The sequence below is a fragment of the Dama dama genome, chromosome 15, assembly GCF_033118175.1.
Source record: "Dama dama isolate Ldn47 chromosome 15, ASM3311817v1, whole genome shotgun sequence".
Classification (NCBI taxonomy): Eukaryota; Metazoa; Chordata; class Mammalia; order Artiodactyla; family Cervidae; genus Dama; species Dama dama.
Genome location: NC_083695.1, coordinates 81,557,709 through 81,581,985, shown reverse-complemented (window position 1 = coordinate 81,581,985; position 24,277 = coordinate 81,557,709). Strand labels below are relative to the sequence as shown.

Genomic DNA, 24,277 nt, shown 5'->3' with positions numbered 1-24,277 from the left:
GAAAATAGTGCAACCATTTGAGAAATGGTTTGATTGTTTCTTGAAAGTTAAACATATTATTTGTCATATGATCACTACCCAATAACAGGATCTTTCAGTACAAAATCAGTACTGTTTTTTAGTAAAACCAAAATTGCCTCCCAGAAAAATCTATCACAAAATTCTATTTGTTCAAAATTTAATCATAATGAAAAAGATTACATTAGAATCCAGCTGAGTTACTCAAGTTCTGTTTTTTGTTGCATGTTCAAAATAAGATCTACTGCTGTTTTACTCCTCAGAGTGGAAAAAAATGTACCAAATATTAATATAATTAGAGAATATAGCAAAGAGACACTGACTTCCCTAGCAAAATATATGGAGCTGTAAGATTCAAAAATAGAAAAAATAAACTATTAATGACATTAGTTATTCAAAATGAATTTCATTACCTAAAATCACCTGAAACTAATAAAACAAACCAATTATCTAAAATAAAAAACACAAATACTTACAATAACATGTTCCTCTAAGTGGATTACCAACATAGCGATTTTCAGAGTCACATCTGTAGAAACACGAAGAACTCATTTACTATTAAATAACAAAATTCAAAAGCTTCATGTTTTTCCTTCAAGCAAACAAGTAATTAAACTCTACACTAAAACATATTTTAAAAGCTATACTATTAATTAAAGTTTTAAAAGCAAATATTCAAAAGAATTAATGTAGAAAGCCTATATGCAGACATGAGTGAGACAATAAGTGGAAAAAAAACACACAATAGGAATATAAAGGATGGGATAAAATTATGAATTTAGGGGATAATATTCTTCCTTAACAACATGAGGAAGAATTTCCAAGTCTGGATAAAGATTAAAAGACATTTTTTTAGGTATGGGAAATGCAGGAATTCATAAATCATATCATTTTCTTACTTCTGGTAATTGAAATTAATATATTTTCCCCAGTTTCTAAACCAATTAATCTGTATTTTTAAAAGACATCCTCAATTGTATCATGGAGAAAAGCTTTCTTTAAATCATTCAAGATTAAATTCAGGAGTTCAAACTTTGAAGTCTTGTAAGCAGATTATTACGAAATGGAAGAGCACGTGAGCATTCAGGCTCAAGAATTCTAAGTTAAATTCTTCAAAAATATGGTTAACTATATAGAGAAGTAGGAGAAAATTGTAAGTATTCTGAAAATTTCTGAAGTTTGTAGTTTTCCAATCCCTGTTCCCAGAATTCAGTTAAAATGACAATTAATGCCTAAAAGAGATATAGCTTGGTTTTGCATAATGCTACTTCTTGGAATGTCCTCCAAATTTAATTATTACAAAATATATACACACATGGGTAACTGAATAAAGTGCCTCAATATTAAATTATAAGTAGAATTTTAAAAAGCAAGAAGGTTCTTCCAAAAACATCTTTAGCTTTAGTAGAGTCAATTAGAACCGAGGAATACATATGTATTTTAATTAATGAAGGTCCAAACAGTTCAGAATAATAAAGTAAATAATCAGTTACATTCTGAATGCATTTTTCAGTCATGTGCTTGCTAATATTTTGTATCCATGAAAAAAAAAAAGAGGTGAAAACTAAATATTTTTCTACATTAACTACAAAATCATTATAGAATAGCCCTTTATACCACTAACTTTATCCTCTGGAAAAAAGAAACTTTGGGGTACAGGTTTTCTTCAGGATATAGGTACCTCCAAAAGGTACTTTTAAAATCTGTGATATATAGTAGTTTTCTAGCTTTAGAAAAGGATGAAAGCCATTACTGCTGGGTTAAGCACTTCAGAATCCATACTATTCCTATATTATTGTTCCTTCCTTTAGACTTAGCTCCTTAAATCCTACCACTTTATACCAAATATATACATATGCTAAAGGACTGATTTACAATACTGCTATAATTCCTTTTCTCTCACAAAAAGTAAACTTGACTTGTTGCAAATGGATAACTCAATATTGTGCTTCCCTGGTGGCTCAGATGGTAAAGAATTTGCCTGCAATGCTCGAGGACCAGGGTTTGATCCCTGAGTTGGGAAGATCCCCTGGAGAAGGGAATGGCAACCCACTCCAGTATTCTTGCCGGGAAAATTCCATGGACAGAGGAGCTTGGCGGGCTACAGTTCATAGGGTCGCATTTTCAGAATAGGAAAACATTCAACATAATAATCCCTGCATTTTTATGCATGATATTCTTGGCATATCTTATTGCCTAAATATTGAGTAGAGGACTTTCAAGTTCCCATAGCAATTTAACCTGACAAACTTTGACAAACAACAAGAGATTTCAAATACTTTTTCATTTATCAATGAGTTAACTTTAAAAGCTCCAACCCAAATCTATTTTCCAATATGGAAGTTATTAAGTTTTCATTCTTGTTATTAATAATTCATTTTTTCAAATAATCAATATAATTATAACATGTATACCTTCAACATAATTTTTACAAGGAATACTTAAAATTGTATTTTCTTTAAACCACAAGTTTTCTCAGAAGGATGAAAAATATGCTTCTGTTTAGGAAATAACTTCTGTTGGCTTTCATTACTCAAACTTAAAATTTTAAGAGAAATAAGAAATTAACACGTCCTTGATAAGAATAAAACTCAAAGGCTTTACAGAGTTCTTGAAGGTATCCAACATAAAAATGACATTTCTCTTTTACATTTTCAAACTCAAAAAAATAAATTAGAAACATTGTCTAAATTATTTTATATTAATCATTATTGAAAAATGTTGAACGTATTAAAAGTACTTTCAAAATATGAGCTGAGTTTAAACACCAGTTTTTGGCATTTTAATTTCAGATCTCATTTAAAGAAACACCAGTGTTTACAAACATTTGAGGAAATAAATAGTTGCAAAGGAAACATAATGAAATTTCAGACATAAAATTCACCTGGAAAAACACGAAAGTAGATACAAATAAACTGAAAGACGTTTCTTGTTTTTCATTAGGCTATCTCAAGATCATCAAGTTGGCAGTTAATTTCAAAGATAGTGGTTAATTTGACCTAAGAAAAATTCTAATGAGCTTTAAAGGAGCTAGAAAAGTTGATCTTAAGGTTCACATGCAGGAATAAACATACAAGAATAGCTAGAAGCAACAATGAAAGGAAGGGCTTTGAGGGGACCTAGACTGAAAAGACATTAAAACATACTCAACATGTATATAATTAAAATTAAAACAACATGGTAGTTGTATATCAATAAAAAGATAAATGGTACTGAACAGAAGTTCCAGAAATAGGTACAGCTACTATTTACTAAAATTCTAGTGTATGATAAAAGCAGTGTTTTAAATGACTGGGGTAAAAAGATAGTCATCCTCTTACATAGTACTTGAGACAACTGGATAACCATTTGGAAAAATGTAAGATTAGATACAATCATCACACCACACACACACACAAAACACTAAACATAATTATAGAAGTGCTATCCATTATCTTTGCTAAATTTTCTGGTTTGGAAGTAAGTCACATGCCCTGCCCATACTCAAGGAAAGGGGATTATACAATAGTGTGTGAAGACCAGGAGGCAGAAATTATCAGTAATTACCTAATGATCTGTCCACAATAATATTTTTGTTATACATAAAGTTTTTATTATAAGATATTTTGATACAATTATTTGAGATATGAGTATGTATAATTTAATTCACATAATAAATAATTCGAGAAGCTAAAAGTATTTGACTGAGGTCAAACTCAGATTATAAGGGGTAAAGAGGATACGAATGGAAAAGTATACATAAAAATAATTCTTCGAACCAATTAGTATGGTACTATATAGATTACATTAATAATAATTCTGTTATGTAAGCTAAGCAATGTTTTTAAAATTCAGAATCTTTCCGTATAAAGATTAGAAACAAACATTAAAGCCTTCAGAAGTCTTCTGCATGGCTTAATTAAAAACATAACTTCAAAGTATTTCTGTGTCTAAGCAAAGAGATAATCATCCTCTATTCCCACTAAGCAAACAGCCAGACCTTTTTATAAAACAGACTTAGGCTGAAATATTCATTAGGGACTTTGAAAGGGTAAATATTATCATTACTTGGCACCTAAATAATGGTTACCATTTATTTATGTGATCATATTAAATCATAAATATCATTTTGAAAAAACAAAATATAAAATAATCCCCTATTTCTAAGTGTTAAAATATCACCTTTCATTTTGTTCCTACTGATGTAAATACTTATATATATTTATATATATATATATCTTACTGTAAAATATAATTTTTCTACTCAGAAGCTAAAGAAGGGTTAAATCTAATTGCTATAATTTGAAATATCATAACATGATATTTAAAACAACTGAGAATCTGATAAATTTGTGTTTTTATAAAAATTATAAAACTTATACAAAGTAAGACACGCTTGCTTTTGTTTTGCTTTTCCTCTAAAGGGACTCATAAAAATCATATATAAACAAAAAGATCATATTAAGTAATATCACAGTATCAATATTGATATCATACTTCTAAGACAATGTATCATAAAAATACAGACATGAATGTATGGTAAATCCTGAAATAGTAGAAGAGGTACACATTCTAAAACTGTAATGCTATTTACGGACTTGAGTCCAGTCATAATAAATAGAACTAGCGAGGTAATTAAAAACTACTAAAAAGAGTAGGGGATTTTTTTTTTAATACTTAAAAATATTGGAGAGCAAAGGGGTGAAAAATTACCAGGCCAAGATGCAGAGAAGGATAGAATCCGAGGATGCTGAACCATTTCAGGGGTCCCTTTATCTCCAATTATGAATGGGAACAGCATATCACAAAAAAGGATTGGAGTCCAGGCACACCAAAGACTGGTAAGCTTAGTCTCAAAGTGTAATCTTAGGATTAAAGGCATTAAAAGGCCTTCCAGAGACTGCAAATCTACTTTGCATACTAAATCGCTTCAGTGGTTTCCAACTCTTTGTGACCCTATGGACTGGAGTCTGCCAGGCTCCTTTGTCCATGGGATTCTCCAGGCAAGAATACTGGAGAGGGTTGCCATTACCTCCTCCAGGGGATGTTCCCAACACAAGGTTCAAACTCACGTCTATTATGTCTCCTGTATTGACAGTATTCTTTACCACTAGTACCACCTATGAAGCCCAAATCTACTTTGAACCATCCTTATCCCAGAAAATCATGAAGATATTACTATTCTCAGGCAAATAGCAGAATTAAATTCTCTTATGATTTAAGCAATGGTCTCAAATTTTCTACAAACATATTTTGTCAATATGGCATCAATAAAAAATAACCAGGCACAGACAGAAATAGACAAGAAAACAAGAACAAGAACCAGCAGAAACCAAGGATAATGGAAACAGAGCCATGGGAATTTAGATATTACCTAGAAAAAGCCACTGGCTTTAAAATAACTATTAAATTGGAGAAGACAACAGGCAAGAATAAAAATCTGTCTAAATTTTGGAAACTAAAAAAGGCAACTAGAAACTATAATAGATGAAGAATAAGAATTCAGTCTGAAAAATTAGAAAATAAAAACAAGAAAATGAAAATACGATAACCAAAATTAAGAACTGGATGGATGAGATTAACAGCAAACTATACACAGTGGGGAAAAAACAGTAAACTGATAAGAGGTCAGGAGAGAGTGGAAAAATATGAAAAAGAAATAAAAGCTATGGTGTTACTGGCTCCAAAAGCAGAAGGCAGAGAGAATGGAGAAGAAGCCACATTTGAAGAGTATTGGAAATTTCTGAAAGGCCCAACATAATAAATGAAAAATAATAACTCCAGCAATCACTGTAAAATTGGTAAAATAAAGAAAAAACTTAAAGTCAGAGAGTAAAAGAGACCTAGGAAGAAACTAAAAATCTGAATAGCTTATTACTCTTAAATAAATTCAATAGTTTATATCTCATTTTAAAGACATAATTAAAACCTTTCAACAAAGAAAAATCTAAAACTATCCAGTCACCTTTTTGATATTACCTAATACAGGGAAAGATAAGGAAATTGCAAACAGAAGCCCCCAAAAGCACTAACCATATGGAAAAGATTGATATATTGGATTACATTAAAATTAAGAACTTCTCTTCATTAATGACATACAAAACAATGCAAAAACCTAAACCACACAGTGGCATTTATGACACATATCATCAATAGAAGATACGCGTCTAGAATATATAAAACATTACTACAAAAAGTTGAAAAAAAGAGAACAGAATAGGAAAAAAAAAATCACAAGAAATTTGAAAGAGTACTATTTCAGAAAAGAGAACTTCAATTGATGATTAAACATATAAAATTTTTTAAATATTAAGCATACTAAATCTTAGAGAACTAAAGAAGCACTTCAGTTCTTAAGAAAATGTAAATTCAAAAGGCAACCTATCAATTATACATTCATCAGAATCCTTAAATTTAAAATGTCTTATAACACCAAGTATTGTCAAGAGAGTAGAATATTAAGTAAATTCATACAGCCCTGGAAAGCATATAATTCCAGATAACAATTTTATAAGAGCTATCCTCTAAAATTGAAAAAATGGGTGCCCAACACAGACTATCAAAAATGTCTGCACTTGTGAATCAGGAGACACATATGAGAATCCTCTAAGCCCACCAATTTTAATGGTTAAAAACAAAACAAAACTAGAATTATCAATAGAAAAATAGAAGAATGATTAAATGAAGTGTGGTATAATCATATCAATATATTCAAATACTCTATGGCATTGAAAACATCAAATTATAGTTACATGGATGCAGTTATTTATTCTTTCAGGCTCTACAGTTTTCACAGTTCTGTCTATAATACAATGGCATCTTCCAAGGTAAAATCCTTCCAGACTTTCAGGATGTTCGCCTTATCAGAGTTCCCTTCCATAGCACTGACAATCCTTTTTATTGAGTCCTGTGTGTAATGAGCCTTAAAGGTTCTTATGAGGCCCTGATTTAGAGGCTGATTTAGGGATATTGTGGGAGGGGGTGAGTAGAGCATTTGGATCTGGGTGGCCAGGGGGCACTGCCCAATATCGAAAAGAACTTTAAAAGGCAGTTCCTTATGGGCAAGGTACTTCCTGACTTTAGGAGCAAAGCATCAATGAGACCAATTAAAAAAAAAAAAGTTCTTGTCCAGGCCTTCTTGTACAACCAAAGACAATCTTTTCCTTTCTAGGTTCCTTGATTAGCAGCTACATAGATAATGGCAGTCCTGATCACAAACCTGATTTCATTTACACAAAAGAGTAGAGTTAGCCCATCCCTTCCTGATTTAATCCTGGTGTGTGCTTCTCTTCCTTGCTCACAGAAGTCCTTCATGGCTTTTTTTTATTTTTTTTTTTTAAAGAATAGAGCATTTTTATCTGCATTAAAAATCTGCTCAAGCAGATATCCTTTCTCATCAATGAATTTCTTAATGGCATCTGGGAAGTCATTTGCTCTCTCGCAGTCAGCAGAAGCTGCTTCTCCTGTCATCTTGACATCTTTAAGCCAAACCTCTTTTTAAAATTGTCAAACCATTCTTTGCTGGCATTAAATTCTCCAGCTGTAGACCTTCCGTTTGCATTAAGTTGACATGTAATGACTTCACTTATCCTTGAATAAGAGGTGGCTATAGGTGTACATTTCTTAAAGAAATTGTAAAAAAAAAAAAAAAACCTAAATAAACTGCATTTTCAATATTAGATTAAAGCTATTATGCAATGAGTACAAGGGCTGAGCACCTTCTGGGATAGCAGAAGTGACAGGTTCACAAATTTCCTATTCTTTTTTTACAGTGGTCCTTATGCTGGATTCATTTATCTTAAAATGGCAGGTAACCACAGCTACAGACCTTAATCTATAGGACATATCAAGCAATTAGACTTTTTCCTATAGTATCATGACTTTGCTTCTCAGGAGCACTTCCACTATCACAGGTGGCAGTTCATATGGGTCCCCTGGTTTCAAGATTTACAACACTGCACTAAACACGATGAAAAATACACAAGAACCATGAAAGATCACTTTTTACTGTGATGTATAATTTACTGGAGAGAAGAACTGCTCATGAAGATATGATTAGAGTCACAAGGCATTTTAAGCGGATACTCAGGGCACTTGAGCTCACCGCAATAGCAACACAAGTGGCTATAAGATTATTACAGTAGTAAACTATGTACTATTGCCAATTTCATGCAGTTATAATTTAGTACTGCATCTTTACATTTATTTACATTAACTCCAACTGCAAATGGGACCTTGTAAGGTCTTGTAAGTGCATGCATAACTTTTCACTAATTTTACCTGTTTATAATAAATTTTTAAAGGCTTCCCAGGTGGCATTAGTGGTAAAGAAGCCGCCTGCCAATTCAGGAGACATAAGAGAGGCCAGCTCAATCCTCCAGATCCCCTAGAGAAGGGCAAGTCAAACCACTCTAGTATTCTTGCCTGGAAAATCCCATGGACAGAGGAGCCTGGCAGGCTACAGTCCATTGGGTCACAAAGAGTCAGACACGACTGAAGCAACTTAGCATGTAATAAATTTTAAAAATAAACTTTTGTTTATTTTATGGTAGTAAATGATAAATTAGTATCAACATATATTTTATACATTCATGACATTTTTCTTAATTTTTTCAATGCTTCTAGATTATAGGGTTTGTCTGTGATTTTTTTCCAAATTGTCCCAAATACTCAAACATTTTTCCAATATATAATTGAAAAAATTTCATGTTTAAGAGGACCCATCCAGTTGAAACACATGTCATTCACAGGCTACTTGTAGCTAATTTCTAGTCTCATACCACTGTAGTTGGAAAAGATGTTTGATACAATTTCAAATTTCTTTTAATCCATTGCCTCCATATTTAATGTTTTTAATGTCATATTATCTTTTTGTTCTGTATATCTCTTAACTACTTATTGTGAATATGGAAGATTTTACTATGTTTGTCTTTTAACCTGGCTACTAGCTTCAAAAGTAGCTGGTCTATTATGTTTTATTTTATGTTTGACTTTACCAATGAGATTTTCCTTTTGATAGTTTTCACATTTCTATGTGGCCTCTTCTTTTCCGCTTAGAGAAGTCCTGTTAACACTTCTGGCCTTTAAGACCAGTTTTGCAGTGCTGACTCTTTCAGCTTTTGCTTGTCTGTGAGTTCTTCATCTACCCCTTAAAATCTGACTAACTTTACCTGGTAAAATATTCTTGGTTATAGGTATTTTCTTCTTCTCACTCTGAATGTACTGTGCCTTTCCTTTCTAGTTTGCAAAGTTTCTACTGAAAAGTTAGTTTATAGTCTTGGATTCCCATGTATGTAATCAGTTGCTTTTCTCTTGATGTTTATGAAATTCTCTTTTACTTTAATTTTTGCCATTTTAAATATAATGTGTTTTGATGTGGACCTCTTTGGATTCATCTTCTTTTGGACTCTGTGTTTCCTGGGCCTGGATGTCCGTCTGTTTCCTTCCCCAGGTTGGTAAAGTTTTCAGGTATTATTTCTTCAAATAAATTCTCTGCCCTTTTCTCTCCCTTCTCCATTTGCAATCCGTATAGTGAAAATGTCAGTGCATTTTATGCTATCTCAGAGGTCTCTTAAACTATCCTTATTTCTTTTCTTTTTTTCATTTTTCTGTTCAGCTTGGGTTTTTTCACATACTCTGTCTTCCAGATGGCTGGTCCTGTCCCCCTATCTCATTTAAGCTACTGTTGATTCCTTTCAGTGTTTTTTTTTTTGTTTTTTTTTTTTTCATTTCAGTTATGGTACTGTTCAGATTCTCACTGTGTTCATCCATTCTTCTCCAAAGTTTAGTGAGCATCTTTATGATCATTACTTTGAATTTTTTACTGGGGAAATTGCTTATCTCCAATTCGTTTAGTTCTATTTCAGAGGTTGTGTCACATTCCCTTATTTGGACATATTCCTCCCTCTTCTTATTTTGCTTAATTCTCTTGAGTTTATTTCTATTTCTTAGGTAGGTGGATTGTTTCCCAACCTTCAAGAAGTGACCTTCTGTAGGAGATTGTCCTATGGGGCCCAGAAGTATGCTCACCTCTGGTAACTGGAACTATATGGTGAAGGGGTACCCCCTATATGAACGGTGTGTACACTTCTCTATGACACAATATACTCCTATGGGTATGCTGGAAGGCAGACCTGGCCTCTGGGCTGGTGAGCTATGAGACCATGCTTTACATAATAGCTGCAGGCCCACTAGAATGTGGGGTAGGCTTCCCGTATAGTTGGCTGAATAGCCCAGGGAAAGCGGATGGCAGGCTCAAGGCTGCTACCAGCTCACTGATGGTCAGGGCCAGGACCTCACAAGACTGTCTGCATTCCCCTGCAGGGCTTGGGGCTTGTGCCAGCTCACTGATGGGTGGGTGAGCCCCTAGTGGAAAGAGGCTAAAGGGAGAATTCCAAAATGACACTTGCCAGTGCCAGTGTTATCACTATCACAGTAGAACAAGATCTCAAAAATGTATGCCACCAGTATCTCCATCCCAGGCAGAGATCCAGCTGCTTCCTGCCGCACTGGGAAGCTCTCCAAAATGAGCACATGGGTCTCACCTAGGCTCCTTTCAAACTACTGCCTCAGCACTGGAAGTCAAAGGGTTCGAGATTCTGTGCACATCCTTTAAGAGGGGAGTCTTGGTTTCCAATAGCTCTCTGGCTCTCATGAATGTAAGCCCTGCGGCTTTTCAAAGCCAGACATTCTGAGAGCTTGTCTTTCTGGTACAGGATCTATGGGCTGAGAAGCCCAAAGTGAGGCTCAGACCCACTACTCCTTCATGACTGTAATATTCCTACCATTTGTTAATCACCAGCCAAGTGGTGTGGGTCCTGAATATACTGTGTCGCCACCTCGCTTACTCATCTCATTGTGGTTCCTTCATGTCTTTATTTGCAAAATGTCCTTTCTGCTAGTCTTCAGGTCAATGTCATAGATAGTTTTTCTATAATTAGTTGTAATTTTGATGTGTGCATGGGAGGAAATCAGTTTAGGTTCTTCCTACTCTGTCCTTTTGGTCACTATATTTTACACTCATTTTATTCTAACAATCCAAACAATTCTGTATGTATTGAGACCTACTCTGACATTCTAGAGTTAAAATCATTTAACTTTGCACATGAATTTGAGCTAACTCAGGAAGACAGTGAAGGACAGGGAAGTCTGGTGTGCTGCAGTCCATGGGGGTCACAAAGAATCGGACACAACTTAGCGACTGAAGAATAACATCTTTGTATGTCTGATGTCAATGTAATAATAAAACTGGAGATCAAGGACAATGCAAAGTCTCCTGAGAGACAGCCTCCAATGACAATAGCTCTGAGAAAAGAAATGGAGAAGTCTGCAAAGGTTCTAAGAGATGAATGGGGATCAAAGGACAATTTGACTCTAAATCTCAGACATTTCACTAATCTAAACCTAGAAGTCACTAACCAAAACCTAGAAGTCACACTTAAAAAATAGGTCATTTAAGGTTATTCAAATGAAAGTGCAATAGTTAAGGATGTCAAGCAAGGTGCCAAGTGAACAGTAACTACTTGTGGAAGGGTGTGTGACTCCTGCAACAATCTTAAAACCTAGTCTTTTACAATAAAGGTTTGTAGCTTAAGGCACAATCCAGTGTAGAGGGGTGGAATGGAGGAAGAGTTATTCCATGCAATTTTCCAGGACTTGGGCTGTTCCTAAGTCCTGCAATCTTCTAGGTCCTCATCTCTATCTCCACTGAAGCACTGTATAGGGAAAGAGAGCTTATATAACACAAGAGCTTTTAAGGGGCCGGGTGTGAAGTGGTGGACATAATCCAATTGCATAACCTCCAACCTAACTCTGATAGAAAATGGGAAACAATGTCCAACTGTGTTCAGTAAGTTTTCATAATTGACAACTAAATGAAATTCAATCTACTAGAGTTCTGGAGAATGATGTGTTGGCTTAGAAACACTGATGGCAGAACTAACATTTAAATTTGAAAGTTCCTAATAATCCAAGAGTTTTAAACTCAAAAAGACATACTCAACAATTCAAATATTTACCTGACATGAGAGGTGTTATATTAATATTCAAGTTGATCTTCCTACCAGGATAAGTACTGTTTTTCCCCCTTCCCAAAAAGAAATTCAGCAAGGTGGGGAGCAGGGTGTGGAAATAATTGGGGAAAACGAAATCCTAAAATACACTAATTTACATTTGTTTTATAAAACCCTTGTGGGCTGTGCTGTGCTTAGTCGTTTCAGTCGTGTCCGACTCTTTGCGACTCCAGGGACTGTAGCCCACCAGGCTCCTCTGTCTGTGAGGATTCTCCAGGCAAGAACACTGGAGTGGGTTGCCATGCCCTCCTCCAGGGGATCTTCCCAACCCAGGGATCAAAGCCAGGTCTCCCACATTGCAGGTGGATTCTTTACCATCTGAGACACCAGGGAAGCCTAAAAACCCTTCCTATGTCCCAAAAACTAGTCTAAAGAGGAAGGCACAAATTTGATCGTCCAAAAATGGAAAAGGCACTGACATCACCCTCCGCCTCCCAACATCAAAACAACATAGATTAAAATGGGTAATAATCTTAAATACGGCTGGTCTAAAGGTAAACTAGAGAGGAAAAATTGTTCAGGAAGAAGATTCTCTTATGGCAATATTTCTTGAAGTGTGGTGAGAACTGTTAATGTTGCAATGCTTATAATAAAGCAAAATTTTGATCCCATCATAGAGTTTAAGTCACCATTTTCCAGGAGATTCTTCTTCACCCTACTTTTGAGAGCCAGAGTCTTAATCCTACCATAAGTAGCTGCAAGAAGTTATGACCACTAAAGAGGAAAGATGTAAGGAAGAGAAAGGGGGGACTCAGTTATGAATTAAACTACTAAACTTAAAATATCCTGCTTACTAATAGTGCCATATATCTCAGGTAATTATATTTATAATTCCAAATGCCTTTGAGAAATTTTATCTTCAATTTACTACTGATAAAAAGTAAAGCATGATTCTGGGTCAACCCACAAATTTTTATTAAATTACCAACATATCTAATAACATCATGAATGTATATACTTGTCTTCAGAAGGAAATAAATTACTCTAAGATCTTATATACAATAAATAAAACAACAAAAGAAACCACTAATTAACTAAATCAGTGGTTCTCAATGGGGATAAATGTGGGGTTAACAATTATCTTCATAATTATGGAGTTCTAATGGATCATATTAAAATAACTAAAAAAGAGGCAGAGTATGAGAGAAAACCTGAATGCCCAAGGCAACTCCACATGATAAGAAAAGTCAATCCAAATCCCACACTTTTGGAAAACAGAAAATAAGTTTTGTCCATAATTATTTGACAGTAGAACCTAACCATTTTATCTATAAATAAAAATTAGTTTTGCATGTTTATAATATATAGTGAATTTTCTAGGAATGCAATTACCACATACATTGAAAATAGACCATATATAATTTTATTCAGACTTTAACATTAAAGATGTATTCAACATTTCAGAAAACCTCATCAACAAATACTTATGCTATTCAAGGTATATACAGCACACAGTTTGGAATATGCCATGTGTCTAGAGAAAGTTTGAGACTTCTTTTAAGAAAATAAGAACAAATTATGTTATTTTAATCCTATACCATATATTTTGAAAAAACTGTATTCCTATGATATAAAATCTATGTGGTAAAAATTACATATTAAAACTATTTATTTAACTATTGCCAATTGTTTTTCAGCTGGGAACTCTGACAACATTCCCAGAAGCCCAAAACACAACTCTACTGGCTCCGTATTACTGTGTGTTTTTCCAAATTATCCTCTATTTCCTATTGTCTAAGAAATGATATAGTTTCCAAGGTCTTTTTAAGTTCCAGAAATAGAATGTGTGCCTCAACATGTGGTAGGACAGAATGAATGTTTTCTGTGACATTTTACCTAAATCTTACCCATATTTTAATCTAGGGAATTATTTTGGCAAGGAGTCACACATGACTGAGCGACTGAACTGAACATTCACAAGTAAGTTCCAGCTAATATTTGAGAATGTAATACTTCCTTACTTTCACATTTCAACAGCCTGTTACTTATCTTGGTATAAGATCTCTAATTTCTAATTTAACCATCTTCACTGGGCAGAGTGGATGGAAGGAGTCTCAGCGACTCCTTCCACTTGACCCTTTCTACCTAGTGGCTCTTTTCCCAAAGTCAGAAGACCAACATAAGGTGTCTGCCAGCTGCTACATATATCCATTTCAATCAGGCACATAGGGACAGCAAAACGACCACAGAGTGAGTTTATAGACCAACGTAGAGGGCTTCCCTGGTGGCTCAGACTGTAAAGAATCTGCCTGCAATTCAGGAGACTTGGGTTTGATCCCTGAATCTGGAAGATCCTCTGGAGAAGGGAATGGCTACCCACTCCAGTATTCTTGCCTGGAGAAATCCATGGACAGAGGAGCTGGCAGGCTACAGACTATAGGTGGCAAAGAATTGGATGCAACCGAGGGACTATTGCTATCACACTTAATTAAACAGATTTGGACCAAAATTCCATTTATAACCTCGTCCCTATAAGTTCCCATGCTAACAAAGGGCCTATGATTTACCTCTAAAGGCCAGCAGCACTATCAAATTTCTCAAATAATTGATTATGAAAGTTCATAAAGTTCTAGAGGTGCTATTCCATCATCACTGAGAACCACCAACCTAATAAACTGATGTTTCCTTTGTCCAATCAAAATATTTTGAGCTTCATACTTACTGGGTACAGTATATAACATATTATTGACTTACACTTGCTGTTTGTACCTGAGTAGAAATGAGTAGCTTTGCAACTAAAAAAGAAACACAGATCTTCATTCTTTATGCAAAATATTGAAAAGTACAGGAAACTAACTACCGCAGTCATGGTGAAACCATAAAAGCCATGGGAGTTGGCCAGACGATATCATAAGTATCTACCATAATATTTTATCAAAACTTCTTCCACCTATTTTCATCTGAAATCTTTTATTTCCCAACAAGAAACATCAGTATCTATCAGAAATGCTGTCAGAAGGTTAAAATAGAAAAAAATGAACCACTACTGACATTCTTCAAACATACACTGAAAATGACAGACACTGTATTTTACATGATGCAAACAAGCATCACTTTCACGTGGTTAATTGAGAAATTTTACAGAAACAACATGTGTGTTTTCCTTAAAGTCTGCATGTTGATCTTCAAAACAAAAAAATTTTTCAGAGAAACAATTTTCACTCATTTTATACTAGCTTATATTCTCATTAAATTCATTTTTTTTTAACTTACCAATTTTGAGTTCCAACTGTGTTCAAACCAGTGCCAGAATGAGAACTTTACCATGGCAAGATTAATAATTTGGTGTTCCTTTAAATGAATATTTTGACCCCATATTGAAGGCCTGCCCACTGTGTCTGCTATTATCCTCCCCAAGCTAACACCACAGGAAATGCATTGTTAAAAGTTTCTCCAATTTTTTTCCATGGGGCTCACAGAAAAAGACTAAAAAGGGTAGGGACCCACAACTCCACATTCCCAGGACCCTCACACTACTGACAGTGAGCACTTGAGCACTAATTTATCAGCTGGACACTTAGGCTTCCTGCTGGCTTCACGCCATCTTAGTCAGTATTTCTTTATCATCTCTCCCTGAAAGCTCTTGCTTCTCTTTAGCGTTCTGGCCATTTGGTCATGCTATAATCTCAGGACTCCAACGCTTTCAAGAAAACTCATGAATCTTTATTTGCCCAGCTTTATTTCTTTCATTGTAAAGGTGGGAACAATGCTTTTTCCAGCTCTCCACATCCTTGAGCAAAAACTAGAAATGTGATGATCATGTTCATTTTTACTCCTTTGCTTTATTAATGCTGTTTCCCCTTCTGTTTGGGTGCTTCCCTGGTGGCTCAGACGGTAAAGCATCTGCCTGCAATGCAGGAGACCTGGGTTCAATCCCTGGGTCAGGAAGATCCCCTGGAGAAGGAAATGGCAACCCACTCCAGTACTCTTGCCTGGAAAATTCCATGGATGGAGGAGCCTGGTAGGCTACAGTTCATGCGGTCTCAAAGAGTCAGACACAACTGAACGACTTCACTTTCACTTTCCCCTTCTGTTTACTATATTCTGTTCTCAGAAAACTTGAACTCTCTTCAACTTTCATCTTAAATATGCCCTGTTCTAATTATCCTTATTCTTCCATGATAAATCAATCATTCCTTTGTCCTCATTCAATATTTTCTACATTCTATTCCATTAAATAAAGTTATTGAACATTTACACTGTGGTATTTATGCAATGGTCCCCAAAGAGGGGGACCATTCACTTAATAAAGGATATAAGCAAGTACACAGATAACACATTGGAAAAATCCATAAATAGGAAGAGACTCAATTTCAGTTTGGAGAGGTTATGAAAAATCTACCAGAAGGCGTGATGTCTAACCACATGTGCATGCTGTGCCAAGTCGCTTCAGTCATGTCCGACTCTCTGCAACCCTATGGACTGTAGCCCGCCAGGCTCCTCTGTCCATGGAATTCTACAGGCAAGATATTGGAGTGGGTTGTCATGCCCTTCTCCGGGGGATCTTCCTGACCCAGGGATCGAACCTGTTTTTACATCTCCAGCATTGGCAGGCAGGTTCTTTACCACTAGTGCCACCTGGAAAGCCCCCTTCTAACTACATTTGTTGTTGTTCTGTTGCTCAGTGGTGTCTGAGTGTTTGCAACTCCTTACTTAAAACCAAACAGAAATTATCCTGGGAAAAAGGAAGGGCTCATTCATAAGCATCTCAACGCACTAATATAAGAAAGTAGTGTAGTAGATTTTGCCTAGTGTCTCCACTGCAAGCCTGATACTTTAAGTAAAAGCCATGTGTTATTCATCTTCATTAATAGTACGAAGTACTCATTTAATGATTGTCTACCGACATGAGTGATTAGCTTTGCTTCCTAACAAGAGCATTTTTTCCAGTATAAGCACATGGCAGGAAATTATTGCTTTAAGTTATTGCTTTAAGAATGAGGATCCTGGACTTCCCTGGCAGTCCAGTGGTTAAGAATCCACCTGCCAATGCAGGTGACATGGGTTCAATCCCTGGTCTGGGACGATTCCACATACCGCATGGCAACTAAGCCCTGGTGCCACAACTACTGAGTTCACACGTGGCAACTAATGAGCCCAAGCAACCCTAGAGTCCGAGGTCTGCACCAAGAGATGCACCAATGAGAAGAGCATGCATCGCAATGAAGAGTAGCCCTCACTCACCGCAACTAGAGAAGACCCAGTGCAACCAAAGGAAAAAAACATTAATTACCAAAAAATTTGTGAGGACACTAATGTCACCACTGCCCCACACTAAAATAAATGAATTAAATAAATAAAACAAATATTCATACAGAAATAAATATATATATTTAATACAAATAGGTAATATAAAAATTTCTATTTTATAAATATATTGTATATATTATGTAAATAATTACAAATATAAATAAATAAAACAAGTAAAATGAAAAAACAATGAGAGTAATTCTATCTATAAAAACTTAGACAGAGTGAAGTAAATCAAAAAGAAAAACACCAATACAGTATATTAGTGCATATATATGGAATTTAGAAAGATGGTAACAATGACCCTATATGCGAGACAGCAAAAGAGACACAGATGTAAAGAACAGACTTTTGGACTCTGTGGAAGAAGGCAAGGGTGGGCTGATTTGAGAGAATAGCATTGAAACATGTATATCACCATATGTGAAACAGATCGCCAGTCCAGGTTTGATGCATGAGACATGGCGCTCAGGGCTGGTGCACTGGGATGACCCTGAGGGATGGGATTGCGGGGGGAGGTGGGAGGGGGGTCCAGGATGGGGAACACATGTACACCCATGGCTGATTCATGTCAATGTATGGCAAAAACCACTACAATATTGCAAAGTAATTAGCCTCCAATTAAAATAAATTAATTAATTTTTTAAAAAAGAAAACAAAAAAAACTATCTACAAAATATGCCCACAAGTTAGTATTCCAATTTCCCCCATACTTGTAAAAAATTTCCCCTAATTATAGTAACTAGCAGTAAAATGTACTTTCATCATTCAGAACTACATAAATTATTTTTCTAATATTTCATGCATGTGTCAAATCTTCTAGCTCTGTATATCTAAGCTTACAAACCCATGAGTTCAGTGAATTAAAATACTGTCTCTTTCACCTGGAATCAAAAGTGTGTTACTAAAGTACTACATCACATAAGAGATAATTATTATGGATGGCTATGCCATTTATGAAAAAATAAAGTACAAATTTAAACTGTCAGTGTTTAAAATGATATTAGAAGCTCAACAAAAATATTCATTGCTTAAGACCAAGATCTACTACATAAATCACTAGGAAAAGGGGAAGCAAGGAACAGGGGAAAATGAAAATGAAGGGCTCTTGTTAAGAATCTATTAAAATTTTAATATGGCAACAGCAGAACATTCAATCAGTCAAGAAGCTCTTCTGAGCATGAGGCCCTATGTAAATGCACATGTCACATGACCACAAAGTTGGCCCTGCTTATAACAACCAGTATATGGCACTGCAAAATACTGGTGGCATCTCTGACTTAAAGCATAGGACTCAGCTTAATTGAATTGGTACTGAGAACAAAATAGCCTTCTTAACAGGAATTTCCCTATGAGCTTATGCTTTGACTTTAAAGTTTAGAGACTATGGAGAAGGAATAAAAACTTAGGGAATACATGTAAGTCCATGGCTGATTCATGTCAATGTATGACAAAACCCACTACAATACTATAAAGTAATTAGCCTCCAACTAATAAAAATAAATGAAAAAAAAAAAAAAAAACAACAACAACAAACTTGCTCTGCTCACCTTCTCTTGAAAACCTATGACACTTCAGAGACTAGCCAAAGACATGTTTATCTAACATGAGAAGTGCAGGATAATTCTACAGCAAATAATGTATTTGTTCTAAGTAAAAACAAGCAGAAAGATCATTTTCCAAGGCTAGCAGATTTCTTTAGATATAAACTTTTATTTATATATAGATAGATACAGTTTTGGAGAATGCTTTATTAATTTTTAAAATAATTATGTAATTATTATAGCTGGAATTTATGGTTTATGTCAAATGCAGTGTATTATATCTAATACAAAGATAAGTGCATGCAGATAAATAATTCAAAACTAGCAAAATGATTTTAACATATAAAGAATATAAGTAAGATAAAGCATTTAAATAACCTGAAAAAACTACTTTCTAAAGTTACTTCTTTTAGAGGTAGGTGAGAATCAATCTTCAGATTAACAACTAAATTATAAAAAGACAAAAACCACTCATAGAACTACTAAAAGCAGAGTAACAAGAGTAGGTTCATGTCTAATGAAATAACACAGAAAAAAAAGAAAATGAGTATAGAAACCAACTGAAAGGCTTAATGAGATTTTGATGGTCAGGATTAACAATAAAAGATTTAAAACAAAGAAATGCATAGAAACATTGAATTTCAGTTCTTTAACAAGATGTAGAGGAAAATTATAAAGAGAGCCACCCAGATTTGAGATTGGATATATAAGATGTTCTAGAAAAAATAAAAATATTTCTTTTTATCAGAAAGGTAAAAAAGACAAATATTCTATGGGCTCTGTTTTAAAGCTTCCATAAAACTGTCATTTAAAGGCTTAACTTCTCTGAAGATTGATAAAATGCAAATCAGCATAGTTGATAATAATATTGGTTACTTAACTAATACAACACTAAACTTCAAAGGGAAACCTGTAGCAATTAGTTCAACAGCACAAATTTAACCCACAAAAGTTCTATAAAGTAATTTTTACTTACAATTGGCATTGATCACCTTTTATTCCTTTAGTTGTGCAGAAACATTTTCCTGTGTGCATATGACAAATATTTGCATGGCCACTGCATGTACAAGCTGTAAGTCAAAACCAAAATGATATTGAATATTCCCCATCACAAACATGTACATCACATTTCAGGGAAGATTTTATTTTCTTATTTTTAAAATCATCGATTATCCTCTTGCCATCCAAAAACTAGGGTTATGACATGGGTTATTTCTAATTAAAGGGAAATTAATTTACTCATTTAAAATTTTTTGTGAAATGCTTCAAAGTCTTTGGAGTATCCTTAAGTCTAGTGTGGATCCGAGTATTTATCTCACCCTTCTATGGACGTTTTTCCATTTCTATTAAGTACATATACTTAATAAAATGAGTTTCAAAGAGCACAAGATCTTTAGAGTCAAACAGCTTAGCTACAAAATGCACATCTATTATCACTAGTATGTTGACTTTGAGAAATTTATATAACCTCTCTAGTTTTTGTTCTCTGTCTTCAAAAGCAGGGAGACACTCTTGGGACTTTTGCGAGAATTAAATGAGATAATGTATTTTAAATTCTGAACATATATCAAGCACTTAATAAATTTAACTATTACCTCCACTACTGTTACCACTGCCAACAATAAAATAATATAGTTTTCATGTATTGTATAAAAAGTCTATTTGCCCAAATATCATTCTTTTACATTTCTGAAGTCATTCTCAGTTGTAGTATTCCAGAATACTACCTGAAACATGACAGAGTATAATAGTTATACCCAGTGAATTTGGTTCATATGAACTCATTTCATTTTCTTACTCCACATTCCTTTGTTAAAGATCAGTGTTCCAAATATTTAGGACACAAACCTCATACTTCATTGTGCCCAATGTCTAATCAGCCAGTAGGTTCTAGATTCTACAAGGAAGCATCTTTCTTGTATCTGACCTTTCCTTTCCACTGTGATAGCCATCATTCGAAGTCTTGTCACTCACACTCTCTGACTGATACCAATACAATTCAGTAACTGATCATTCCACCTTCGGTTCAGCTACAATTTCATTCCTCAACCTTCAGACATGTTTGAAGAAGATAGGGCTGATCATGCCATTAGGGCTTTCAAAAACTTTGAATGAGAACTATTGTGTTTCTGCACACAATCAGCTAGTTAAACAATCGACTGATAAAAATGAAATTATTTGGCTTTTTCCTGATTTTCATACACGTTTAAAAATGAGATAATGAGTCACTACTTTGATCAAAATATAAAACACTGTCATGTGGAGTTTGCTTGTGCATTCAGGATACCTATCATCTTCTGCCTCTTTTTTAATTATTTTAATAGGATCCATTAGAACTTTATAATTATGAAGATAATTGTCATCCCCACATTTATCCCCACTGAGAACCACTGATCTAATTAATTTGTATTCCTAGGATATTAAATCTATGTGGCAAAATATTGCAGAAACTAAGCTTCTCATTGCTTATGATTACATGCTTTGAAAAAACACATAATGTACAGTAAAAACATACAATCCTGCATACACACACACAAAAATTTTGGTAGTAGGTAGATTTTTATGAACCTCGGTTTGCTTTCTTTAAGAGATGCGATTTTCTTTCAAGATTTTCTTTCTTCAAGAGATAGGAATACCAGACCACCTTACCTGCCTCCTAAGAAATCTGTATGCAGGTCAAAAAGCAACAGTTAGAACTGGACATGGAACAACAGACTGGTTCCAAATTGGGAAAGGAGTACGTCAAGGCTGTATATTGTCACCCTTCTTATTTAACTTATATGCAGAGTACATCATGGGAAATGCCGGACTGGATGAAGAACAAGCTGGAATCAAGATTGCCAGGAGAAATATCAATAACCTCAGATGACACCACCCTTATGGCAGAAAGCTAAGAAGAACTAAATAGCCTTTTAATGAAAGTGAAAGAGGAGAGCGAAAAAGTTGGCTTAAAACTCAACATTCAGAAAACTAAGACCATGGTATCTGGTCCTATCATTTCATGGCAAATAGACGGGGAAACAATGGAAATAGAGACTTTATTTTGGGGGGCTCCAAAATCACTGCAGATGGTGACTGCAACCATGAAATTAAAAGATACTTGCTCCTTGGAAGAAAAGCTATAACCAACCTAGGCAGCATATTAAAAGGCAGAGACATTACTTTGCCAACAAATGTCCATCTAGTCAAAGCTATGGTTTTTCCAGTAGTCATGTATGGACATGAGAGTTGGATTAGAAAGAAAGCTGAGCGCCGAAGAATTGATGCTTCTGAACTGTGGTGTTGGAGAAGACTCTTGAGAGTCCCTTGGCCTGCAAGGAGATCCAACCAGTCCATCCTAAAGGAAATCAATCGTGAATATTCCCTGGCAGGACTGATGCTGAAGCTGAAATTCCAATACTTTGGCCACCTCATGCAAAGAACTGACTCATTTGAAAAGACCCTGATGCTGGGAAAGATTGAAAGCGGGAGGAGAAGGGGATGACAGAGGATGAGAAGGCTAGATGACATCACTGACTTGATGGACATGAGTTTGAGTAAGCTCTGGGAGTTGGTGAAGGACAGGGAAGCCTGGCGTGCTGCAGTCCATGGGGTCACAAAGAGTCGGACACAACTGAGCTACTGAAGTGAACTGAGGTTTTATTAGAAAAGATTTCTACATAACAGTGTTTTTCCTTCATAAAGAATATGTAAATAGATCAGATTTACATCTGTGAATAAACTCTGGAAACACAATATGTGAGAATTACAGAAATGAATGACAAGGTACAGAAATGCAAGGAAAAGGAAATTATCCTGAGCAAAAAAGGAACTCAGATGTACTGATGACAGGTAACATCATAAATAGTAAATGAATATAACATGATATCTTTTAATATTAACTTTAGTTTCATAGTAATGCTATTTGTATTCAGAGCTACACTAAAAAACAAATGATATACATTAATATTTTAAAACTTGGGTAAACATTTTATTTATCCTTATGGCAGAGCTAAATAATGTCATATTTGCAGTGTTTCTTTAAAGAATTATCATTGAATAGTAACTTTAATAATTTCTGAGACAGAAAAAAATTGTGTTAAAACACTTTTCAATGTAAACTCATTTTGAGAGAATTCCCTTGAGGTGCTATACTTTGGGCTAAAATGGCACAAATGTATTTTAAATTCAATTGTTTAAAATGTATATTTTATGACATGACAATGTTGAAATTATTCTGTTGTTGTCAGCATTTGAGGTTATTTTTTTATGCTGAATAAGCACCTATAAAATCATCATACTGTGGCCTTTTGTTTGGTAAATTTTATATGATGATAATTTTACAGCTTAGATATACACTAGAGGAACATTATGTGGTCACATGGTATTTCTGTTTCCCTATAATATAAATTTTCAATATCAACTTATAACCAAAACTAAAAAATAAGGATAGGAAAACAAACGCTATAAAAGTTATTCAAACAAATTGTATATAAAGAACATACTTTAGAAAACAAATCAAACAGTAGTCATTGGCAGTATTTGTTTCAAAGTCAGTTTACGTGCTTAGAGCTTTAATTTCTATGTCATTGCTATTTCTCACAAACACATATAACTTCTGGGAGTTGGGAAATCATGCCCATTTAATTTCCTTTCTATGTTTCTAGCATAATTATACTTGATATTTAGTAGATATACATCAGGTTTCACATATAGTAAGAATTCTGGCAAAGACAAATGTTCAAACAGCCACATGACTTAAAATTATATTTTTCTTCTTATATTTTTATTTACAGTTCTAAGTCCAAATATTCACCATCTGTGGCTTATGCAAATGAGAAAAAAACATAGATGCTTCTCTCTGATATAAATCAATATGAAATGTTGATATCAATATCTTAGCAATCTGATTTTTCTCACTAAAAATTCAAAAATTACAACTATTATCACATATTAACCTGTTGCTCAGAGTATGACTTTGTTTTCTTCTGGAAAGTTAAGTGTCATAATTTAAAATATGTCATTTCATTTATGAGATTACTTTGTTTACTTGGGATATTGGGCACCTGTATTTGCCTAAATACAGAGTAAATGGGAATTGAAGAAATGATTCTTTCCCCAACAAGTAAAGTACAGTGAAACTCAGTTATTCTGTCCTTGTTCCAGTTGTTGGATGCTACTGGGTGAAAGGCAGTACTCTAGAGCTACTCTGAGAATATGATGGTGAACAATAATCTACAACTTAAGGACTGGAACTGCCAAGTAAACGGCACTGTTTTGAGGATTTAAATTACAGACTGAAAAGCCTTAAAGTGCGAAGAGGGCTATAAGTTTCATATTTTACATTTCAAAGCCATCTAACATATTGAAAAATGAAAAGATACTCTTAGCCATCTGTTTAAGAATTAGTAAACTATATCTGTGAGGCCAAGTCCT

General features: G+C 34.5%; 1 protein-coding gene across 1 annotated transcript in view; it reads right to left on the bottom strand.

The window, feature by feature from the left end:
- The window catches only part of ATRNL1 (attractin like 1), a 766,939-nt gene that overhangs the window by 516,029 nt on the left and 226,633 nt on the right, over positions 1-24,277 (bottom strand). Inside the window, exons 20-21 of the mRNA XM_061162736.1 lie at positions 19,839-19,932; positions 495-547 (exon numbers count right to left, since the gene is read on the bottom strand). Coding sequence (XP_061018719.1) covers positions 495-547; positions 19,839-19,932 — 147 coding nt within the window. The remainder of the gene's footprint in view (positions 1-494; positions 548-19,838; positions 19,933-24,277) is intronic.